Source organism: Bos indicus x Bos taurus, chromosome 18 (genome assembly GCF_003369695.1).
Source record: "Bos indicus x Bos taurus breed Angus x Brahman F1 hybrid chromosome 18, Bos_hybrid_MaternalHap_v2.0, whole genome shotgun sequence".
Taxonomy (NCBI): domain Eukaryota; kingdom Metazoa; phylum Chordata; class Mammalia; order Artiodactyla; family Bovidae; genus Bos; species Bos indicus x Bos taurus.
In genome coordinates, this window is record NC_040093.1 from 935,308 (window position 1) to 957,809 (window position 22,502).

The 22,502-nt window shown below is 47.3% G+C and overlaps 1 protein-coding gene and 1 pseudogene across 3 annotated transcripts; both read right to left on the bottom strand.

The window, feature by feature from the left end:
- Positions 1-855: 855 nt before the first annotated feature.
- On the bottom strand, positions 856-22,229 carry LOC113875546 (zinc finger protein 134-like). Of its 3 annotated transcripts, XR_003506275.1 has the most exons (4): positions 21,998-22,229; positions 21,403-21,529; positions 8,341-10,076; positions 856-2,799 (listed from the first exon to the last, which is right to left on the bottom strand). XR_003506275.1 is itself a non-coding variant. In XM_027514042.1 (3 exons), exons 1-3 carry the CDS (start codon positions 22,028-22,030, stop codon positions 1,559-1,561), a joined length of 1,401 nt encoding a protein of 466 aa, XP_027369843.1. In that variant the 5' UTR covers positions 22,031-22,214; the 3' UTR covers positions 856-1,558. The 3 variants fall into 3 exon arrangements, 2 of the variants coding, with proteins under 2 accessions (XP_027369843.1, XP_027369844.1); XM_027514042.1 differs by lacking the exon at positions 8,341-10,076 and having other exon boundaries at positions 21,998-22,214; XM_027514043.1 differs by lacking the exons at positions 21,403-21,529; positions 21,998-22,229 and having other exon boundaries at positions 8,341-8,938.
- On the bottom strand, positions 16,360-21,396 carry LOC113875551 (annotated as a pseudogene).
- Positions 22,230-22,502: the final 273 nt, after the last annotated feature.

The window sequence follows — 22,502 nt, forward strand, 5'->3', positions numbered from 1 at the left end:
AGGGTCTTTGCCAGGTGCAGAAAAAAAGGAAAGCTAGAGAATGAAACTGTCACAAACTGTCACGTCAGAGCTTTTTTTCTGATGAGAAAACTTCAGCATTTGCCCAAGTATGGGCCTCTTGTTCCTAGGGAATCATTCAAAATGCCCAGAAAAGAAAATGTCTTCCCTAGAATTCACCCTGAATTAGGTATACATTGGTACTACACACACCTGTCTCTCACAAACACCCCCATATATCACCACCTGAGGATGTCCACAAATTCTAGGTTCAACTGGACTACCTTCTCTCACTCTAGACTTAATATAGCTACACTTATTTCAGTGTTTCCTCTATGACACAGGATGATGGAGTGACTTTGCAGCAGGGCCAGGATTTGAGGCACTGGAGACTTGGGCATAGGGGCCTGCAGAAGCAGGGAGATGCCAGCTGGGGCCCAAGGCAGAGTAGTGGGTGTGAGAAGTAATCTTGGCCACCAGGGCAGAGGGGTCAGAACCCTTGATTCTGCAGGAGAGTTGGGTGTAGGCAGAGCGTGTGGAGCCATTAGGTGAGATGGTGGAAGCAAAGCACGCAAGCCACGCTACTCCAAAATACACTGCAGACTGTTCCAACAACAGCACCCTCCTCAAGTTAACGTCTGGACCTTCTAATAACTCTGAAATCCAGATAAAATCAGGCCCACAAAGCCCTGAATTTTCACCTGTTAAGCTTTTGTCAGCAATGCGAAGTGTTCTTTGCCAACCTGCTGTTCCACTTGAGGCACCCAAAGTTGAAAGCCCCTACAAACACTGTTTACCTCCTCAGTTTGGCAGAGCCTAATAGTTTCCAAACCACTCCAATAAAAAGAACCTCCATGGTTAAACGTGGTTTAAATAATAAGGTATTTATTATCACACAAACCAGAGCAACATGAGGCAAATAATTATCCAGGTTGGGTGACTTGGAGCTGGAAAAATGTTACAAGAATCACATGAGAGTGAAACCAACAATGTCCATGAAGAAAGTAAACCTTCTCTGTTACCAGAACACAGCTCAGATCCTCTTGGCTCAAGATGGGTCATGCCCACACCTTTGCCAGTCAGAGGGGAGCAAACAAGGACCCCCATTTAACTCAGGTTTCCATTTACTTATTTATGGCCACACAGCTTGTGGGATTTTATTTCCTCAACAAGTGATTGAACCCAGGCCCTCAGAAGGAGCATAGAGTTCTAACCATTGGACCACCAGGGAATTCTGGAACTCAGGTTTCTTACAATTCCCTCCAGGGACTAGAGAGAGACTACAAAGTTCTGCCTCCCCTGAGGATATTAGAGTAACTAAGCTGGTAGAGTTGAGATGTTTTCAGCCACAGGCATCGATCCTAAAAAATTCAGCAAGGGACCCGAGCAGGTCTGAAAGTGCAACATAGCTTCTGAAAGCTTCCCCTGTACATGGCGTTCATAAACTCTCTCTCAACTGGCAGTGTCTAGACATACACGGTTCAACACATGATTTGACGTCTCCCTCTCTACAGGAAGTCACAGAGCTCTTCCCGTGAGTCCTGCTGTGTTAAAAGCACTCCTAAAGCCTTCCTGCAGCATGAACTTTCTGGTGCCTAATGAGGTGGGAGCTTAAGCTATATGATTTCCCACACTCATTGCATTCATATGGCCTCTCTCCAGTGTGAACTTTTTGGTGCCGAACAAGGTGGGAGGTTCTGATGAAATCTTTCCCGCATTTGCTGCACACAAAAGGCCTTTCACCTGTGTGAACTCTCTGGTGTGCAATAAAGTCAGAGCTTCGACTAAAGAATTTCCCACATTCAATGCACTCAAAAGGCCTTGCCTCAGTATGAATTCTCTGGTGTTTAATGAGGGTATATTTGTGGCCAAAGGATTTTCCACAGTCACTGCAAACATAAGGATTTTCTCCAGTATGGATACTCTCATGCTGAACAAGTGTGGATTTGTGTCTGAAGACTTTCCCACAATCATTGCACTTGTAAGGCCTTGCTCCATTGTGAACTCTCTGGTGTACAATTAGGTTGGAGTGATGGCTAAAGTATTTGCCACACTCACCACACTTATAAGGCATCTCTCCGGTGTGAACTCTTTTGTGCTGAGTAAGGTTGTCTTTGCGGCTAAAGGCTTTTCCACATTCACTGCACTCGTAAGGCTTTTCTCCTGTATGGATTCTCTGGTGCTGGACAAGTGTGGCTTTGCGGCTGAAAGCTTTCCCACATTCACTGCACTCATAAGGCTTTTCTCCAGTGTGGATTCTCTGGTGCTGAACGAGCGTGTCCTTGCGGCTGAAAGCTTTCCCACATTCAATGCACTTGTAATGCATCTGTCCAATGTGCAAAGCCAGCCCACTCTCAGGACTCCGTGTCTTCCTGTTGCTGGGGGTAGCCTTTTGCTGGTGACTACCCAAACTGGCCTGGAATTTCTTCTGCTCCTCCTTATATGCAAAGGGCTTCTCTGACAGCAGAGGTTCTTCACAAGCTCTATAGTTAGTAACAAATGATGTCTTGCCTTTGTCACCTCTTAGGAGTTTCTCTACATCATACAGCTTCTGAGGCTGGTCAAAGTTCGCACTGAACCAGAATTGCCTCCCACACGCCCCACATGTGTAAGGTTTCAGTCCATGGCGTGTTTCTCTGTGTTCGTCCAGGTGCAAAACATCTTTCAAGGTTGGGCCACATAGGTTACAAGGATGAGCCATCTGAGTCAATGAATCTGCCCTGGAAGCATGAATGTGTGACACTGCTACAGAAACACTCTGCTCAGAAGCTGCCTCTTCCTTGTCCACTCCGTGCCAACAACCTGAAAGCAGAAAATTGTCACTGAACAGCATGTTGACTTCAGTGGGAGTGGACACCCTCATCACAAATGTGTCCCCAGCATAGCCATGACTGAGTCCATAGAGTTGTTGCCAGGACAATAGATTTAGGGTCAGGTTAAAGAAAGCTGCTGTGCAGTAATGGACTCTCTATGGGTCACAGGATAGGGAAGGCTTCACAACAGCAAAGACATAGGGATGGGGTGTGGCTCAGGGAGACGAGGCAGGCAAGATCTCCAACTCACAACAAGCAAATGACTTTCAGAAGGGTCTTGGCACGACTGAGAGGGGACCACTGTCCAGAAATATGTGTCTAGGCCCAGAAAATCTGACCTAAAGTAAGTAATTGGTATTCAAAAACTATTCTAAGGATATGCTTGTGTCTCAAGACACATGAACACTGTCCAAAAGAGAAAGTACCACAGAGGAAGCAGTAGAGAACACTGGTGAGTGGGGTGGGCAGCCCTGGGCCACAGATCAGAATAGAAATGACAAGTAAAGTGTCCAGAATGGGGAGGAAAAGAGAAATAAGGTATGGCCTGTAGCCTGGGCACCAAAGAGTAGTGGGCACAGGACAGGTTTCTAGTGCTATGTGAACCCATCCTTGAAGTTACACTCCTTCCAGGCTCCCACCCACCAGGACCTGTCCAAGCTCCTTCTGTTGTGACTTCAGTTATTACCTCTCAGAGCTGAGTCACAACCTCTCAGTTCTACAGAGGATCTAGAACACACTAGTCACAGAGGAAAGACAAGGCAAGTGAGAAGGAAAGCACTGGCCAGGGGAGTCCACCCACGGGTGAGAAAAAGAAAACTAAATATTACAAAATGAATGTCTTAAAGCAACAACCCAGTGGGCCCCACAAGCAGTGACTGACTATATTTCATGACAGAGGTGTGCCCAAAGGAATGACAATCAAAGGAAGTGAACATAATCTGGAGCACGTGAACGTGAAAGTCGCTCAGTCGCGTCCAACTCTTTGCAACCCCATGGACTATACAATCCGTGGAATTCTCTAAGCCGGAGTAGTGAAATGGATAGCTGTTCCCTTCTCAAGGGATCTTCCCCACCCAGGGATCGAACCTAGGACTCCCATATCGCAGGTGGGTTCTTTACTAGCTGGGCCACCAGGGAAGCACAGAGGTGCCCTAAATGAAAACAGAGCCACCGCCCAGGGAGAGGCCGGGTGGGGTAGTATCCACTAGGTTGACCACGGGACTCTCAACCTTCCCGGCAATTTTGGGCAACAGAAGCTGGGAAGAAATAGGGAATTCCCTGGTGGTCAAGTGGTTAGAAGTCCACAGTCTCAGTGCCAGAGGGCGCAGGTTAGCACAGGGAATGGAGAAGGCAGCACACACAGTCGAGCCCTGGCACCCAGACGATCTATGTGAGGGAGCGCCCCTGGTCCAGTTACAGGAAGGAAATCACAACCTCTAGGGGGAAAAGGGGAAGGGGAGAACATGTAAAACTGGGTGATGCAAGGCCTTACCCAGGAAAACCGTAAGAGCAAAGCGCAGAAGGCGCTGCACCATGATGTGAGTGTCTCAGAGCCTTATCAAGAAGCCCCATTGCTCCCAGGAAAAATACACAGATCCTCAAGGTCAAGTGCTCCTGCATGAAGTGGACAACTGAGTAAAAGGGCAGCCTCTCCCAGGGTTCCTGGCCTACCTGCCATTCACTTTCCTCCCAGGCTCCCCAACTCAAAGCAAGACAGCAGGCCCTGGGTAACTGACACCTCCTCTCTCATTTCCCATCAACCACCCTGTCCAGCCTAGAGCAAGTAAGCGGACAGGCACTGTATAGTCTGGGCCTAGCAAGAAGGGACCAACCCTTCACTGCCAGCTAGTTCCCATGGAATCCAGGGATGATGCCCCTCATACACAAATCTGAGCCTCGCATTCCTTCTAGAGCCCTCAGTACCAAAGCCCCCAGGCCGTGACTTCAGATTGCACCTCAAAGGGCATGTCACTCTTTAGACCACACTTCCATGTTACCTAAGAAGGCTTACAACACAAGTACCTCCCTTGTGTAAACCTGCACACAGCATCCAGAGAATGCTTGGTCACTGCATCCAGGATCACCTCTGGCCCCAACTGCCATAGGTATATCCAAACACAGCTTTAAATTCTTCCTTCCTAAATTCACCTTCAGCAGTCCAGAGCCATGTGCAGATTATCAGATAAAGCCAGCCCTTTCCCACCTTGCTACAGCATGTTTGGGATACTATACCCTCATCAATCACAGGGTTCACACTTACACTAAGTCCTCCTTCAAAGCCCACACCCGCTGGCCTTCCACCCAAGTACAGTGGCTCTGTCAGCTGACCCAATTTAGCCCTGAACTAACCCATCAGCTTGACTGAAACTTGCCAGTGCCCACAAAGGTCACAAAAACCTGAGAAGCACAGGGACAGGGGAAGAAGCACTGACTTTGGTCTCACTTTCACCTCATCTCCTTTACTGCTTTACCCCAGCATTCATCTCATGTCCACTTTCTCCCTAGAAAACTCCCTCAACTGCCACATCCCATTTTCCTTACTCACCATGGACACTAGTCTCCCTTTTCTTGCCTTGAAGGTAACTCTTCCTTCCACTCCACTGTCCCCACCTCCTTTCCAGACCCTCATGACATAAAGGTTCTCTCTCTAAACCTGATACACGACTCTACCCTAGTCAGTTACTGGCTGTCATCTTGTGAATGTCTCCAACTTGAATCCCACCTCTGAACTCCATACCCATGGGTCCAGCTGTCCACTTGATACCTCAATTCAGATGTCTTTGGAACATCACAGATTCAACATGATTAAAACCTAACCCCTGATACTACCTCTGAAAGTTACTCTCACCAGCAACTTCACAAATTCAATTGAGGCTTTTTTTCCCCCTTACATCTTCTCAGGCAAAAAAAATTGTGGAGTCATCTGTGACTCTTCCCCTTCTTTCTCACACCTTCCACATCAGAAAATCTGGTTGGTTCTACTTTAAAAAACAAAACAAAACCCACCAGAATCCAAGCACTTGTCTCTCATCTCTGTAGTCACCACTCTGGCCCAGCCATCATCAACAGTCCCCTTTCCTATACCCCCATAGTCTTTTCTTCACTGTACAGCCAGAGATATCCTGTTAAGAACAAAATCGGATCACTCTCTTCTCTGCTCCAAACTTTTCATAGCTCCCACCACTTTCAAAAAAGAAGCCCAGCTCCAAAGGTTCCCAGTCCAGAGCTGAATCCTGTCCCCTGTTTTCTGATCACCAAACATAATGGAGACCTTAAGTTCCCTGAACACAACCTGTTCAGTCTTAAGTGATGTATCTGCACAGGCTGATTCCCATGCCTGGGATACTGCTCCACAGTTCACCACATTGCTTGCTGGAAATGGAAACCCTTTGACATAATTCCAGACCAGTTTTCAGAGCACAAGACCTCTGGGGCTACAAGGGTCTGCAAACCCAATGGCAGGCAGAAGGGTAGGTTAGACTTCCCAAGACCCCACTATTTGCCATATAGGTCACCAAGAACACGGAGGGGTGGGCTAGGCTGACAGGACTGGCACACTTTGCACTCATTTATGCAACGATAATAATCATTTCTGTCACTACAGCAGCCTGGTAGGAAGAAGGATCTGGGAATGCTAGGTTACTCCACTGGGGTCTCACAGACTTAACTGTTTGCCTCATCCCTGCTCTGCCCTTTGGTGAGAATGATTTCAAGTTGTCTAACTTTATATACTCAGACCTTAGTGCTGCCTCCTACCAGCTATGTGACCATAACCCAAGCTCTCTGTATTCTCATGTATAAAGCAGGGATAATGACGATATCCACCTAATAGGGCTGTTTGTATCAGATGTGTTGTTGCTGCTGCTGCTAAGTCGCTTCAGTCATGTCCGACTCTGTGCGACCCCATGGACTGCAGCCTACCAGGCTTCTCCGTCCATGGGATTCTCCAGGCAAGAACACTGGAGTGGGTTGCCATTTCCTTCTCCAATGCATGAAATCGGAAAGTGAAAGTGAAGTCGCTCAGTCGTCTCCGACTCTTAGTGACCCCATGGACTGCAGCCTACCAGGCTCCTCCGTCCATGGGATTTTCCAGGCAACAGAACTGGAGTGGGGTGCCATTGCCTTCTCCCTCAGATGTGTTAGTACACACCAATTTAGTAGACATCAACCTTGGAATTAACTTTTACTGCATATGCTTAACAGTTTGCATATTTTCAGTGCAAATGAAGTAATAGGTTCTGAGTTTTTAAAACCTTTAATTTATAACTGTCTACTTACGTATACTTGCCAAGTATACACTAGGTCCTCTCACCAAACCAATCTGCCAGGTATGTATCGGTGAGCATGCTGTTGGCTCTTCACCTCTTCTCACCTGAGGAGCTGGGGAACTGATGTACCAGTGCCCTGAAATAGGGTGAGGCTGATCCACTAGCCTGGCTGACTTCTCCTCTGTGCCACGGAGGGGCATGCTGAGTCCACAGGGTGGCAAATTTATAGCACCTCACACCTTGCTCTCCAACTCAGGTCAGGTCCTAACACCCTATGGCCCTCTCCTTCTGCTTACACCAGCCAGAACCCGTTCCAAGACTTCTCCTTTCTGGAGGAAACCTCAGGGATGCCCCCCTCTTCTTCCCTGTACTCTAATCTCTCGCCTCAGGGACCACATAAAGTAACATCCTTAACATTCTCCCGCTAAATCTCATCGCCAGGCTTTGACCTGAGACCTCATTCCTCAGAGGTCTCCAGCCTAGCTTGCTCTGCATAACTCTGGACCAGCACTACCAGATGCCCCTGTGACGCCTCCACTGTGAGACACTATGGATTTATCATGTTCGTGTCCCTGCCATGTTCTTATCTGCCCCCACGAATGGTACTCCCTGTTCCAATCTACCCACTTTGATTCTTTCAGATATTCAGGAGAAAAACAAAACAAAACTTGGGTAGTCTTTCACACTCTTTTTTCACTTAGTCATATTTGACGCAGCAGAAAAATCTTAGTTCTATCTTTAAAATCTCTCCAGAATGTAACGACTTAGCCACTCCCAACCCTTCCTGCCACTGTTCTGGAACAGCCTCCACACATTCCTGGAGTTTACAGTCTCCTTACCGGTGTGCCTGCCTCCATCCTCGTCACCTCCATCCCACCCTAGTTTGTCTTCCCCTAAGCTTTGGCATCCTTTTAAAAACTTCTGATCAGATCATATCCCTGCAGGGCTGAGGACGTTGTACTTGTACTCGCCTCAACTCCATTCCAGGAACGACTACCACTCACCCCCTCTGCTCCCCGAGGATGTGAACACCCACGCTCCCCGAAGGCTCCCGGCTCAGTCGCAGTCCCAAGGCGTTGCTCCTGCTGGGCGGGTAACACTCTTCCACGCCCCAACACAAAAGCCGTCAGAAATGGTGGCTCCACCCACAAACGCCCCGGACCCTAGATCACAAAGACCTCGATAAACACCACTCATTCAGGGTCCCACGATTCTGAGGTGGGGGTCGCCACGCGCCAAGATCCGGGGAACGCAGCACCCACCTACACGGGTCCACTGCTGCCGCCGCCGTCAGTCAGGACCACAGAGTCCGGAGGGATCTCACGTCGGACCGCGCACCGCTGTCGGTCGGCGTGGTGGCGGAAGCCTCGCGAGAGTTGCCACCGCCGAGCCTCTGCAGCGAGAACAGTGTCTCCTCCCGCGCCTTCTCGCTTTCTGTCACTTCTAAACTGGACCACAGATGCCCAGGCTCTACTCAGACAGGTCGACCTAGGACCGATAAGATGTCCGCCGCGAGAAAGACGCCGGAAGTCCCTCCCAGACGACCTCGCACGTACAGAAACACCGTTTAGCAGTGCCGCTCTGTGGCGCAGAGGCATCTGGTTAATGTAGTTTCCGCTGAGACAACCGTTGCAGCAATTCGAAGACGCCCTTGCGGCCTTGGCTCCGAGGATGGGGAGGGGCTTCACTCTTTAGAAGCCCGCACAACAGCTACCATGTAGGGATACCTACCATCTGTAGGGATGGAAGAAACGTTTAGAAATGTCTTCTCAGATTTTCCCCAAAGCTCTAAATTCAGTTCAGTTCAGTCCCTCAGTCATGTCCGACTCTTTGCGACCCCATGAATCACAGCAGGCCAGGCCTCCCTGTCCATCACCACCAACTCCCCGAGTTCACTCAAACTCATGTCCATCGAGTTAGTGATGCCATCCAACCATCTCATCCTCTGTCTTCCCCATCTCCTCCTGCCCCCAATCCCTCCCAGCATCAGGGTCTTTTCCAATCAGTCATCTCGTCGCATGAGGTGGCCAAATTATTGGAGTTTCAGCTTTAGCATCAGTCCTGCCAATGAACACCCAGGACTGATCTCCTTGCAGTCCAAGGGACTCTCAAGAGTCTTCTCCAACGCCACAGTTCAAAAGCATCCATTCTTCGGCGCTCAGCTCTCTTCACAGTCCAACTCTCACATCCATACATGACCACTGGAAAAACCATAGCCTTGACTAGATGGACCTTTGTTGACAAAGTAATGTCTCTGCTTTTCAATATGCAATCTAGGTTGGTCATAACTTTCCTTCCAAGGAGTAAGCGTCTTTGAATTTCATGGCTGCAATCACCATCTGCAGTGATTTTGGAGCTCCCAAAAATAAAGTCTGACACTGTTTCCATTGTTTCCCCATCTATTTCCCATGAAGTGATGGGACCAGATGCCATGATCTTCGTTTTCTGAATGTTGAGCTTTAAGCCAACTTTTTCACCCTCCTCTTTCACTTTCATCAAGAGGCTTTTTAGTTCCTCTTCACTTTCTGCCATAAGGGTGGTGTCATCTGCATATCTGAGGTTATTGATATTTCTCCCAGCAATCTTGATTCCAGCGTGTACTTCTTCCCGCCCAGCGTTTCTCACGATGTACTCTGCTTATAAGTTAAATAAGCAGGGTGACAATATACAGCCTTGACATACTCCTTTCCCAACTTGGAACCGGTCTGTTGTTTCATGTCCAGTTCTAACTGTTGCTTCCTGACCTGCATTCAGGTTTCTCAAGAGGCAGGTCAGGTGGTCTGGTATTCCCATCTCTTTCAGAATTTTCCACAGTTTATTGTGATCCACACAGTCAAAAGGCTTTGGCATAGTCAATAAAGCAGAAATAGATGTTTTTCTGGAACTCTTGCTTTTTCAATGATCCAGCCAAATGTCACTGAGTCCAGTCACACTCCATTCATATTTCCTTTTTTCAAAAACACAGATGGAAGCCTTAAGTGGTTTTTGTGAGTTTCAGCTGTGTTAGGGATAAGAGAGACTTATCACTGAAGGCTCAGATGATGGTTAGCATTTTTATAAAAAATAAAGTATCTTTTAAATAAAAAGTATGCCAATACTTTAAATAAAGCAGTCCTTTTTTTTTTTTTAATTATTATAGTGCTATTGCACACAATAGGCTACAGTATAAACATAACTTTTATTTTAGCTGGGAGACCAAAAAATTATGTGACTTTCTTCCACTTCTCCGAATGTGAGAAATCTTTTAACCAAAGCTCCAGCCTCATTCAACACCAAAGAGTTCACACAGGAGCAAGGCCTTATGAGTGCATGGAATGTGGGAAATCCTTTAGAAAAAGATTTAGATTCACTCTATATTGGAGAATTCACACTATAGAAAAACCTTATCAATGCAGTTGAATGTGGAAAATCATTTAGCCAAAACTACAACCTCATTCAGCACCGTAAACTTCACATTAGATGAAGGCCTCAAGAGTACAGCCAACATGAGAAAGCCTTCAGTTAACAATATGCTCTGACTGAACACCAAAATCTCAATTCAGACCTTAAGTTTTGGGAATTCTGCTTATGTGGGGAAAAAAAAGCTTTCTGCATGACAAAATCTACATGAGGTAATGGCCTTTGACCTTCAAGGAATGTGTTCTCTGCTCAGTGTGATAGCACTAGAGAGCCTCTATGAGGATACATCTGCCATGGGTTCCAGGTATGTGAAGAATCTTCAGGAGCTGTGTTTTATATTTTACCTGCTCAGGACCCTTGCCATAATTAAGTCACTGCCAGGTTTTATGGCAGAAGTCATCTCACCTTTGCCACCAGACAGATCCTCATAGAGTATCAGTCACTACAGCATCCTCAGAGAAGATAGATGTCTGTCTATCTACAAAGCCAGCAGTAAAGAGGAAGGGGTAACAGATGGAGGCAGAAAAGTTGGGTGAAGCCAGGAACTAAAAGTCAGAGTTAAAATGACAAGTTGGCCAAGTATAAAGAATGAGGGAAAAGATGTAAACGAGGTGTGGTACCCAGCAATGGTTCCAAAACACTAGTCTAAACAGGTTCCTGGTAAGATGTGAACTCTGATGTCATGTTCTCACCCCGCCCAGCCCAGGCCTCTGTATTCCATCTTGCCATGGTAGGACTGATATCCATTCTGTGAGACATCCAGGTCTCCCCTGCAACCCATGCTGAGCAACTACATGGAACCTAGAAAACTAAAGTCCTGAGGGAAAGGCAAGACAGATAAGTGGCCAGTACCCGTCCAGAGAAACTTATCACATGACCGATCATAGAAAAGAAAGCTAAATGTTACTAAAGAACCTCAGACGAGGGTATCAGGAAAATAGCTCATTGTGCACCTAAGTCGGAGAAGGCAATGGCACCCCACTCCAGTCCTCTTGCCTGGAAAATCCCATGGATGGAGGAGCTTGGTGGGCCGCAGTCCATGGGGTCGCTAAGAGTTGGACAAGACTCAGCGACTTTGCTTTCACTTTTCACTTTCCTGCATCGGAGAAGCCAATGGCAACCCACTCCAGTGTTCTTGCCTGGAGAACCTCAGGGACGGGGGAGCCTCGTGGGCTGCCGTCTATGGGGTCGCACAGAGTCGGGCATGACTGAAGCGACTTAGCAGTGCACCTAAGTAGTGCCCACCTCAGTGATGGCAATTCTCAGCACAGGCAAGTATGAAAGAACTGTGAGAAGAAGGGAGCCAAACCAAGCAATCATGGGTCTGCAAAGTGATCCAACCACGGAAAGGACAAACAAGATGGGATCCATTCAGCTTCCTACTAGGCTTCAGGACAGCAGGTATTGACGCTCCAAGGAGAGAAAAGGGTAGAGCAAACAACTCAGCCCTGGCTGAGTATCTACCCAAGGAACTAGGGAAAAAGAGTAATCCCCATGGTTTGCATGCAGGAAGGGCAGAGCAGCCCCTAAGGAAAAGCAGAAAGGCAAAGTCTAGCCCAGGTCACAGAGGGTGATTGTGCAGGCCTTACCCAGTGAGGATATAAGTGCAAAGACCTGCAGCATCACGTCACGGTACTGGCGCCTCTGAGCCTCATTAAGGAGGCTCCATTCCTCCCAGGAAAATACACAGTCACGTCCTCCAGAGTCACATTGCCCTGTCACGATGGGGACAGATGAAACTGCCGGTCCTCTCTCCTGAGGATCCACAATCCATCCCACACACATCTACTGCACACCCAGGTTTCTCTTGGGCTCTCCACCTCAGATGAGACACCAGAACCTGAAGCCACCGGTACTGCCCTCCACTCATGGTTCCACTCATCACTGTGCCCCGCCCTCAACAACTACACACAGGAAGGCAAAGAGATGCCATCAGAGATGCTCAGACACAGAACTGCAGGACTCAATCCCTTCCTGCCAGGGCTTCCCTGGTGGCTCAGCTGGCAAAGAATCCCCCTACAATGCAGGAGACCCAGGTTTGATCCCTGGGTCAGGAACACTGCCTAGAGAGGGAAATGGTAACCCTCTCCAATATTCTTGCCTGGAAAATCCCATGGACAGAGGAGCCTGGCAGGCTACAGACCATGGGGTTGCAAAGAGTCAGACGTGACTGAGCAACTAAACATCCCTTCCTGCCAGGCAATTCCCGTGGGATCTTCCATATCATGCCTCACAACACCCAACCCTTATATATCCTAGGGCCCAGGAGCCATCAATTCATGCTTCCTACCTCCACATGTACCTCTCTCACATCTCCAGACCCCCACAGCTGCATCCCTGCAGCCACTGCCAACTCCTTGTCCCACACCACAGTCATCTCCCTGGACTCACCCCAGAGAATAGGGCAAAACCAAACAGTATCCAGTTCTACCCATGACCTCTCATGGATCCCAAAACCATTTGAAAACCTCTTACCTGTCCCTAATTCTTGCTTTAACATTAGTCATACTGAATCATATGTGAATTTTAGATACCTATCACTCTCTACCTAGATAGCATATTCAAAAGCAGAGACATTACTTTGCCAACAAAGGTCCGTCTAGTCAAGCCTATGGTTTTTCCAGTAGTCATGTATGGATGTGAGAGTCGGACTGTGAAGAAGGCTCAGTGCCAAAGAATTGATGCTTTTGAACTGCGGTGTTGGAGAAGACTCTTGAGAGTCCCTTGGACCTCAAGGAGATCCAACCAGTCCATTCTGAAGGAGCTCAGCCCTGGGATTTCTTTGGAAGGAATGATGCTAAAGCTGAAACTCCAGTACTTTGGCCACCTCATGTGAAGAGTTGACTCATTGGAAACGACTCTGATGCTGGGAGGGATTGAGGGCAGGAGGAAAAGGGGACAACAGAGGATGAGATGGCTGGATGGCATCACCGACTCGATGGACATGAGTTTGAGTGAACTCCGGGAGTTGGTGATGGACAGGGAGGCCTGGCGTGCTGCGATTCATGGGGTCGCAAAGACTTGGACACGACTGAGCGACTGAACTGAACTGAACTCTCTACCAGGCTTACCAGGTGGTTCAGTGGTAAAGAATCCACCTGCCAAGAACGAGACACAGGTTCAGTCCTTTGTTGAAGAGACCCTGGAGTAGAAAATAGCAACTGCCCCAGTACACCTGCCTGGAAAATTCCATGGACAGAGGAGCCTGGAGGGCTACGGTTCATGGGGTTGCAAAGAGTCAGAAGCAACTGAGTTCACACACACATGCTGAACTGCACCCCAGATTCCCAGACTTTTCTGTCCAGCTGCCTACCTGAGGCCACCACTCATTTGTTCTCTGAAAAAAAAAAAAAACTCAGAATGGAAACCCAGCCAAAAACAAAAACTCCTGATATCTCCAAGGAAAATCACTCTTACTACTGAACATCTGTATCTCAAAGTTAGTGAAGCTTCCAGGCTTTCAGTCGCAAGACCAAAGCTTTACCATCAACCCTGACTCTTAGCTTTCTCTCTCTCACCCTCAAAATCATAAAATCTGGGCAGCCTATCTCAAATAATGAATCCAGAATCCAACCACTTATTCCACCTCCACAGCCACTACTCTGGCCCATGACCATGCATCAAGACTTCTGCAGTAGCCTCCTCCCTGGTCAGCCTTCCTCCCCCCAAAGTCTGTTTTCCACTCTGTAACCCGATGAAGCCTGGAAGTAAGGTTATCTCCCTCCTCTGTTCCAAATCTGTGTTACTTCCACAGCAGATGCCCAACTTCACAGGCAACCACATTACAAGACTGACTCCTCTCCCCCTGCTCTCTGTTCCTAAAAGAAAGATCTGTGCCCTGTTCACAGCTGTGGCCACCCAACCAAGCACTTGCACGTGCTGGTAGGTGTTCCCGAGATAGTCTTGTACACCTTTTCCCATTGGTGGCAGAAAGAGCAATTCCTCCAGAAAATCCTTTGGCCTGAACTCAGAATGAGTCTAGATGATTTCTCCCAGGTCCCAGACCCAAGGGCTTGGAAAATGGCAGGCGAAGAGTCCTAGGACACCACAATCTCAGGTTCTATGAATGAGATCCAAACCAGTGAGGGCCTGGGATACCCTCCACTTCTCTGTGTAGGTTCCATTAAGTGATTCTTCAGCCATGGGGATCTGTGAGTAGAAGCAAGCCATAGAGGTGCATTCCAAGGGATTCAAACCTCCCCTATACCTCTCACCAACCCTGGAGACCAGATAACCTCGGGTTAAAAGACTAAACTGTGTGCTTCAGTCAGCAGAGCTGCCTCTTTGCAGCTTTGCTGGACAAGGACTCACCTTCCCTGCACCTCACTGCCGGCATCACTCCCATTTCAGTCTGTTCTCTGAGTAGCTCTTGGAAAACTTTCAAAATCCTAAGTCAGACTGTGTCTTTCTTCTCTTCACAACTCTCCATGGCTCAATGGGTTCTCAGAAGTGAAAGTGAAATTGTTAACTGCTCAGTCCTGTACAACTCTTTGTGACCCCACAGACTGTAGCCTGCCAGGCTCCCCCTCCATGGAATTCTCCAGGCAAGAATACTAGAGTGGGTTGCCATTCCCTTATCTGATGAATCTTTCCCACCCAGGAATTGAACCCAGGTCTCCCACATTGCAGGCGGATTCTTTACTGTCTGAGCCCACAAAACTCTCAGCTTGACAGTCTAGGCGAGACTCCACCTCACACTTTCTGCTCTAGGCAGGTACAAGACAGATCCCAGTTTTTTCGAATTCTCCCACCACAGTCCAACCTCCAAGCCTCTTCGCCTGTGGGTCCCTTTCCCACTAGCCATCACAGTCCATCAGACACAGCCCATCAGTCCGTCCCACGCCTTGCAGTCCGTTAGTCCACACACAACCACCTCACGTCCTGGACCCCACTTCTTGGGCTGCGGGCACATGAGCAGGCGCCTTGGACTAAAGAGGAACTGAAGAGCCTCTTGATGAAAGTGAAAGAGGAGAGTGAAAAAGCTGGCTTAAAACTCAACATTCAAAAAACTAAGATCATGGTATCCAGTCCCATTCCTTCATGGCAAGCAGATGGGGAAACAATGGAAACAGTGAAAGATTTTACTTTCTTGGGCTCCAAAATCACTGCGGGCAGGGACTGCCGCCATGAAATGAAAAGACGCTTGCTCCCTGGAAGAAAAGCTCTGACAAACCCAGACAGCATGTTAAAAAGCAGAGGCATCACTTTGCCAACAAAGGCCCTTATAGTCAGAGCTGTGGTTTTTCCAGGAGTCAGGTATGGATGTGAGTTGGATCACAAAGAAGGCTGAGAGCTGAAGAATGGATGCTTTTGAACTGTGGTGTTGGAGAAGTCTCTTGAGAGTCCCTGGGACTGCAAAATCAAAGCAGTCAATCCTAAAGGAAATCAACCCTGACTATGCATTGCAAAGACTGTTCCTGAAGCTGAAGTGCCAATATTTTGGCCACCTGATGTGAAAAGCCTACTCATTGGAAAAGACCCTGATGCTGGGAAAGATAGAAGGCAGGAGGAGAAGGGGACGACAGACGATGAGATGGTCGGATGCCATCACTGACTCAATGGACGTAAGTTTGAGCAAGCTCCAGGAGATGGTGAAGGGCAGGGAAGCCTGGCATTGCAGTCCATGGGGTCGCAAAGATTTGGACATGACTGAGTGACTGTACAACAAGAAAACACTAGAAATAACTCAAATATCAATAAAATAGATGAATGAACAGTCAATTATACATGGAAGAGAAAAGTACTGAAAAATAAGAATGTTCCTATAAGGAACATTTAATGAATTAATGAACAATTAATTTATATTTAATGAACAATTAATTCATTAAATGAACATTTAATGAATGATTAATGAATCACAAAGTAACTATATAGGATCGATGAAATCAGAAAAAGATGTAAACATTTCGTGATCAATCATAAAATTCTAAAAATACAATCTATTGTAAAGGAATGTACATAAATGGTTGTCTGTACAGCCAGGGCGAGTCAGGAGACTATAAAACAGCATGAGGAAAACATGCAGGTGACAGGTATACTCATTATCATAATAGTGGTTTCACAAGTGCATACAGGTAAAAACTTCTCAAACTGTACACTCTGAATATGTACAAGTTATTCCATACCTTCACAGAGGTTTAAAAACTGGTTCCATAATAAAAATCCAAATAAAAATCTAAATGCCCGATTCTTCAGAAAATGACTCCACTATCTCGATTCTCAAGACTTGAGGTGTCATCTCTTCTCAGTGGCAGGAAATACTGGCAAACAATGAAGGCCATCGCCTACTGAGTCAAGAGGACTGCTGACTGGATCACAAAACCACATTCTGGACACAGTACGTCTCCACACTGCTTCTGTTGCCTGTATAGCAATGGCCTTGAGGTGAACAGCTCAGAAAGCCTAGCAGAATCCCCCCAACCCCTTATTTCGTCTGCCAATGACTTCACAACATAAACGTACCTGAGGTCCTGAGACTTCTGGACATACTCATCCTGTAGTCACTCACTGGAACATTTGTGGCTGTATCTTTAGAAGAGGTACCTTCTTCCACACAGCTTGCTGCAGTCTCCTCCCCTCTCTAGTAACCGATGTTTCCATACCAACTGTGGTCTCCCCTGCCCCTGCAGTCTTCCAACCATGGACACTAGCCTACAGAATTCTTGGTATCAGGGTACGTGGCTCCTTTGTAGGAGAACTGGGATTAAGATTCCCCTCAGCAGAGCTCGACATTGTGCATTATCCCTTTTAAGTAAGGAAAAACAAATTCATGTTGTCTCCAGTAATAGAATCCACAGACCTCTGGCATCCAGGCAGAAAATTATAATACAAAGTAGTCTTTCCTAGGAGGCCTTGGCAGCAATGCAAACTACTACAAAACAAGAATGCCATATTCAGCCATCTCAGGCACCTGAAGTTTGGATCTCCACTACAAAAGTAATTTATCCGTCAGGTTGACAGTGCTATTGTGCTTTCAAACTATTCCACACAGTGAAGAGCATTTCCAAGACTAAGGTGCTGAAACAATAAGGCCTTTATTATCATACCGATCAGAGTAACATGCAATAGGCAATTTCTGGGTCAGTGACTGGAAAGCCGGAAAACCCCATCACAAGCAGTACCTGAGGCCAACCGTGTCCTAGAAAAGCTAGTTCTCTGCCAGGACCCAGACAGCAGTCTGAGCCAACACACGCTCAGGGCCAGGCCCTGCCTTGTCAGAAGAAAGGGAAAGAAGACTCCTTAAGGGCTGACGAGAGTCATCACCTCCTCCAACACACGGGAGAGTACAGAGGCCAGTTGCTCTGAACACACCAGGGTGGTGACTGATGCCAACCATCAGGACACGCCAGATGCTACAGGTGAGATGGTTTCTGGCCAAGAAACTGGCAGTGAACCTGGCAGGTCACACGTGCTTCCCACACAACCGTGAAATTTCCAGTGAATCAATCTCCAGTCTGTGGGCATCCCAAGACGAGATTTAACTTAGGTGGATGGTTCCTCAGACACTTACCTCCACCACATCTATACTAAGGAAGGAGAAAGCATACATTCAATGTGTATACAAGGCCTTTCCCCAGTGTGAATTCTTTGGTGTTGACTGACATTAGATTTGCAGCTAAAGGATTTTCTACATTCACGGCACATGAGCTCTCCTGTGTCGAAGGAGACTAGAGTACTGAGTAAAAGATTTCTTACATTCACTGCACTTATAAGGCCTTGCTTCAGTGTGCAGTTTGGTGTCAAATGAGATGGGTTTTGCGGCTAAAGGATTTTCCACATTCACTGCATTCATAAGGCTTTTCTCCAATGTGAACCCTTTGGTGTTGAATGAGGACAGATTTCTGACTAAAGAATTTCCCACACCCACTGCACTCATAAGGCTTTTCTCCAGTGTGAACTCTTTGGTGTGGAACAAGGAGAGATTTCTCACTAATAGATTTTCCACATTCAAGTCATTCGTAAGGTCTAACCAGTGTGAACTCTCCAGTGTCAAATGAGATGGGTTTTACAGATAAATGATTTCCCACATTCACCACACTCATAAGGCCTTGCTCCAGTGTGAGCTCTTTTGTGTCGAAGGAGGCCAGAACTTTGGTTAAACATCTTCCCACATTCACTGCATTTATAAGGCCTTTCATTAGTGTGAACTCTCTGGTGTTTAATGAGGATGGATTTCTGGATATTCCCACATTCACTGCACTCATAAGGCCTTTCTCCAGTATGAACTCTTTGGTGTTGAATGAGATCAGATTTCTGGCCAAATGATCTCCCACAGTCACTGCACTCATAAGGCTTTGCTCCAGTGTGAACTCTCCAGTGTCAAATGAGGTGGGTTTTACGGCTAAAGATTTTTCCACATTTACTACACTCATTAGGCCTCTCTCCAATGTGAATTTGACGGTGCTGAACAGATCTGTATCTGCATTTGTCACACTCATCAAGACCCTCTCCAGTGCAAACTCTCTGGTGGTGAAGTGTATGAGTGTTGCCAAAAACTTTCTTGTATTCAATCCACTTCAGATGACTTTCTCCATTGTTCAAGGCCTCCTCACACTCAATGCTGCTGGGTGGCTTCTCACCATTGAGAGTGGCCTCGTGCTGAGGAAGGCCCAAGGTAGCTAGGAAGTCCTTTCCACTCTCCTCACTAGGGACAGGCTTCCCTAACACATAGAATATGCAGCTCGTCACAATCGAGGCCCTGTTCATGTCCATTTTAAAGACTTTCTCTCCACTGCCATGCTCTTGGTACTGGGGAAGGTTTGGGTTCAACCAGAAGCCTTTGGACCACCCACCAAAGTATGGTGTCTGCCCAGGATATGCTGCCTGAAACTCAGTCAGCTGCAAAATACCTTTCAAGACTGGGATACATTTCTCACAGAGATTAATCTTCCGGGTGGATGGACTGAGAAGTCCTGACCTATGACTCTCCTACAGAAAGGCTCTGCTCAGAAGGTATCACCTCATCCTCCTCCATTTCACACCAACAACCTGAAAGCAGAGTAACACTAATAATGTGCATGCGAGCTTCAGTGGGAAATGGAAGTCCCACAAAAAGGCATGTCACACACATACATTCAAGCCAGAGAATGAAGCCATGTAAGTGTTTTCAGGATGAGGTACTGAAGGGAGGGCTGCTCTGCAGGGACATGCCTCTAAAGATCACAGAAGGGAGACTTTCCAGAACAAAGGGCATAAATATGAATGCCACATGAGGAGGAGAGGCAGGATCAATGAATCACTCCTCTGCCAACAACCTTCAGCAAGATATTGTCAGCTGAGAACATGTCCATTCTATGAAGAAGGATGGCAGTGTCCAGGCCCATGGAAATACAACTGGAACTGAGCAACTGGGTTCAAGGACTATGTAAGAATATGCACACACCTCATTTTACAGACATACCTCATTATCACTGCACTTTGCTCTATTGCCTTTTGTAGATACATTTTTTTACCAATTGGAGATCTGTAGCAATGCTAAGTTCAGCAAGTCTATGGGTGCCAATTTCCCTATAGCATTTGCTCACTTCGTGTCTCTGTGTCACATTCTGGTAATTCTCACAATCTTTCAAACTATTTCAATATTATTATAGTTGTTATGGTGCTCTGTGAATCAATGATCTTTGATGTGACAACTATGAGTCACTGAAGGCTCAAACAATGGTTAGGATTTTTTGGCAAAAAAGTACTTTTTAATTAAGGTAGGTGTATTGTTTTTTAGACATTATTTTATTGCACACAATATACTAAGGGATGGTATAACTTCTATATGCACTGGGAAACAAAAAATAATGTGTGATTCACTTTATTGCAGTGATCTGGAAACGAATCCACAATATCTCTGAAATATGTCTATTAAGTGTAAGTCACTGTGGGAGAACTACAGAGGGTGCAGTGGAGACAAAAGTGATGCATGCAGATCAGAAAGGCAGGGCCAGTCAGAAACTGAAATGACAAATCAAGAAAGTGTCAAGATGCAGAAGAAAGTGTTGAGATGATCTGTGTCCAGTGTCACTCGCAACAAAACACTGGTGGACACACAGTAGGTTCCTAGTATGATTTAAACACAATCTCATTTTCATGCCCTCACCTCCTTTGACACTCACTAGGGCCAGGCCTTCTTTGAGATCATCTTGCCCTATTCACACTGTAAAGCAATCAGGGCTCCCCCAACATTCCCCATTTCCGTAACTACACGAGACCTGAATGAAACAAGGCCTTAGGGAAAGACAGGAAATGTCAGCACTGGTCCAGAGCAACTCAAGAAACAAAAGACCACAGGAGAGGAAAGAATATTACAACAAAATCTCAAAACAGGGTCTTTCAAGAAAAACCTCCATATAGATAGCGACCATGACAAGGTCTAGAATTCCTGATATAGACAGTCACAAGGAAGTCTTAAAATTAAAAGTTCTCATCATAAGGGGGGAAAAAAAATGCAAATCTGTATGGTGATGGATGTTAACCAGACTTGCTGTTGAGAGCATTCTGCAGTATACACAAACATCAAATCTTTATGTCATATACCTGAAACTAATATGCCCTATGTCAGTTATATCTTAATTTTAAAAAAAAAAAAAGAGGAAAAGAGAAGAATCTGGGTCACAGGGTGTCATAGATATGGACAGTCATCCAGTCAAGGAGAAGGCAGGAAATGTGAGCTCTGTTAGGCTGACTGCCAGACTGACTCCCAGACACTTCCCTGCATGCCTCGGGGTAGCAGATGTTGGGGCTGCTTCCGGAGCACGTGCTTGGGGCAGTGCACACAGCTCAGCACTGACACCCACAGCACATATGCCAGGAAGGGGGGAAGGAAGCAGAGACCATGGTCCAGCTGTGGAATGGACAGAGCTGTCTCCTGGAGAGAGGGAAAGATGGAAAAAGACAGAGGTCAGTTGAGGACACTGGGAGGAATATGAAGGCCTTACCCAGGGACGTTGTAAGTGCAAAGTTCTCCAGCATCACATCACAATACAGGAACCTCTGTGTCTCATTAAGGAGCCTCCACTCATCCTGGGAGAAGTAAATGGCCACATCTTCAAAGGTCACACAGGCCTGCCATGATGGGGACAATTCGTTCCATGATCAGCTTCTTTCACAGGACCGCAAGTTCATCCACCCACCAATCAAACCCTGCTCACCCACCTCCCTATTTCCCCATCTCAGAGGAGATACCAGGCCTGGTGGCTCTGATGTGCACATTCTTCTCACGGTCCCTTTGATTACTTTGTCCACCCACAGCAACAGGCAGGTGGGCAGACAGATGATCCCTAAGCTCTGGGTCTGGCATGCAGGGACTTTCAGCTTCCAGAAATGAAAGTATTTTAACTCCAAACTTCCCACTAACAGGTGGGGTCCCTCCACCTGTCACCCTCTCCCAGGAGCCATCAGTCAGTCACAAGATCCCCCCCACAGCCACCTCACCGTTCTGGCCCCCGCGCCTGAGCTGCCGGCACGTGAACACTCGGGGCTTTAGTGTCGGGTGGGATGAGGGCGGTGCGGGCCCTGAGTACCAGCGTTTACCTGAGGCGGGCCTCTCAGCGCCGCCGCCGCCATCGGACTCTGTGGGCGGAGCGGGGGCAGGAGAGGCGGGCGGACGCGGGAAGAGCGGTTCCTCTCCTGGGCCTCGGGTGGCAGGAGTCTGCCCTCGAACTGTCTCGATCTGCACTCGCCGCTCCGGAACCTGAGACTGGGCGATAGCACCCAAGAGCCTACAAAACGACCGCCACCTGGAAAATGCCGGAAGTCCCGCCCCAACGCGATGCTCACATAGGAAGTGCATTTCTCCTGAGTTCTGATTGGCTTAACGCCGAAGGCGAGCGGGGCAGAATGCTCTGGGTAATGTAGTTCTTCCGGCTTTATGCCTGACCTAGGAGCGCAGCTTACCAGGATCTCCAGGTAAACTCTCAAGGTGAGGGCCATAAGTGCAAAGAAGATTCCGGAACCCCGAGATAAAGGTTTGGGACATCAGCCTTTCTCTTTAAATAGTCTTGAAGCTGTGGAGTTCTGCTGGGAAAAAGACTTCTGA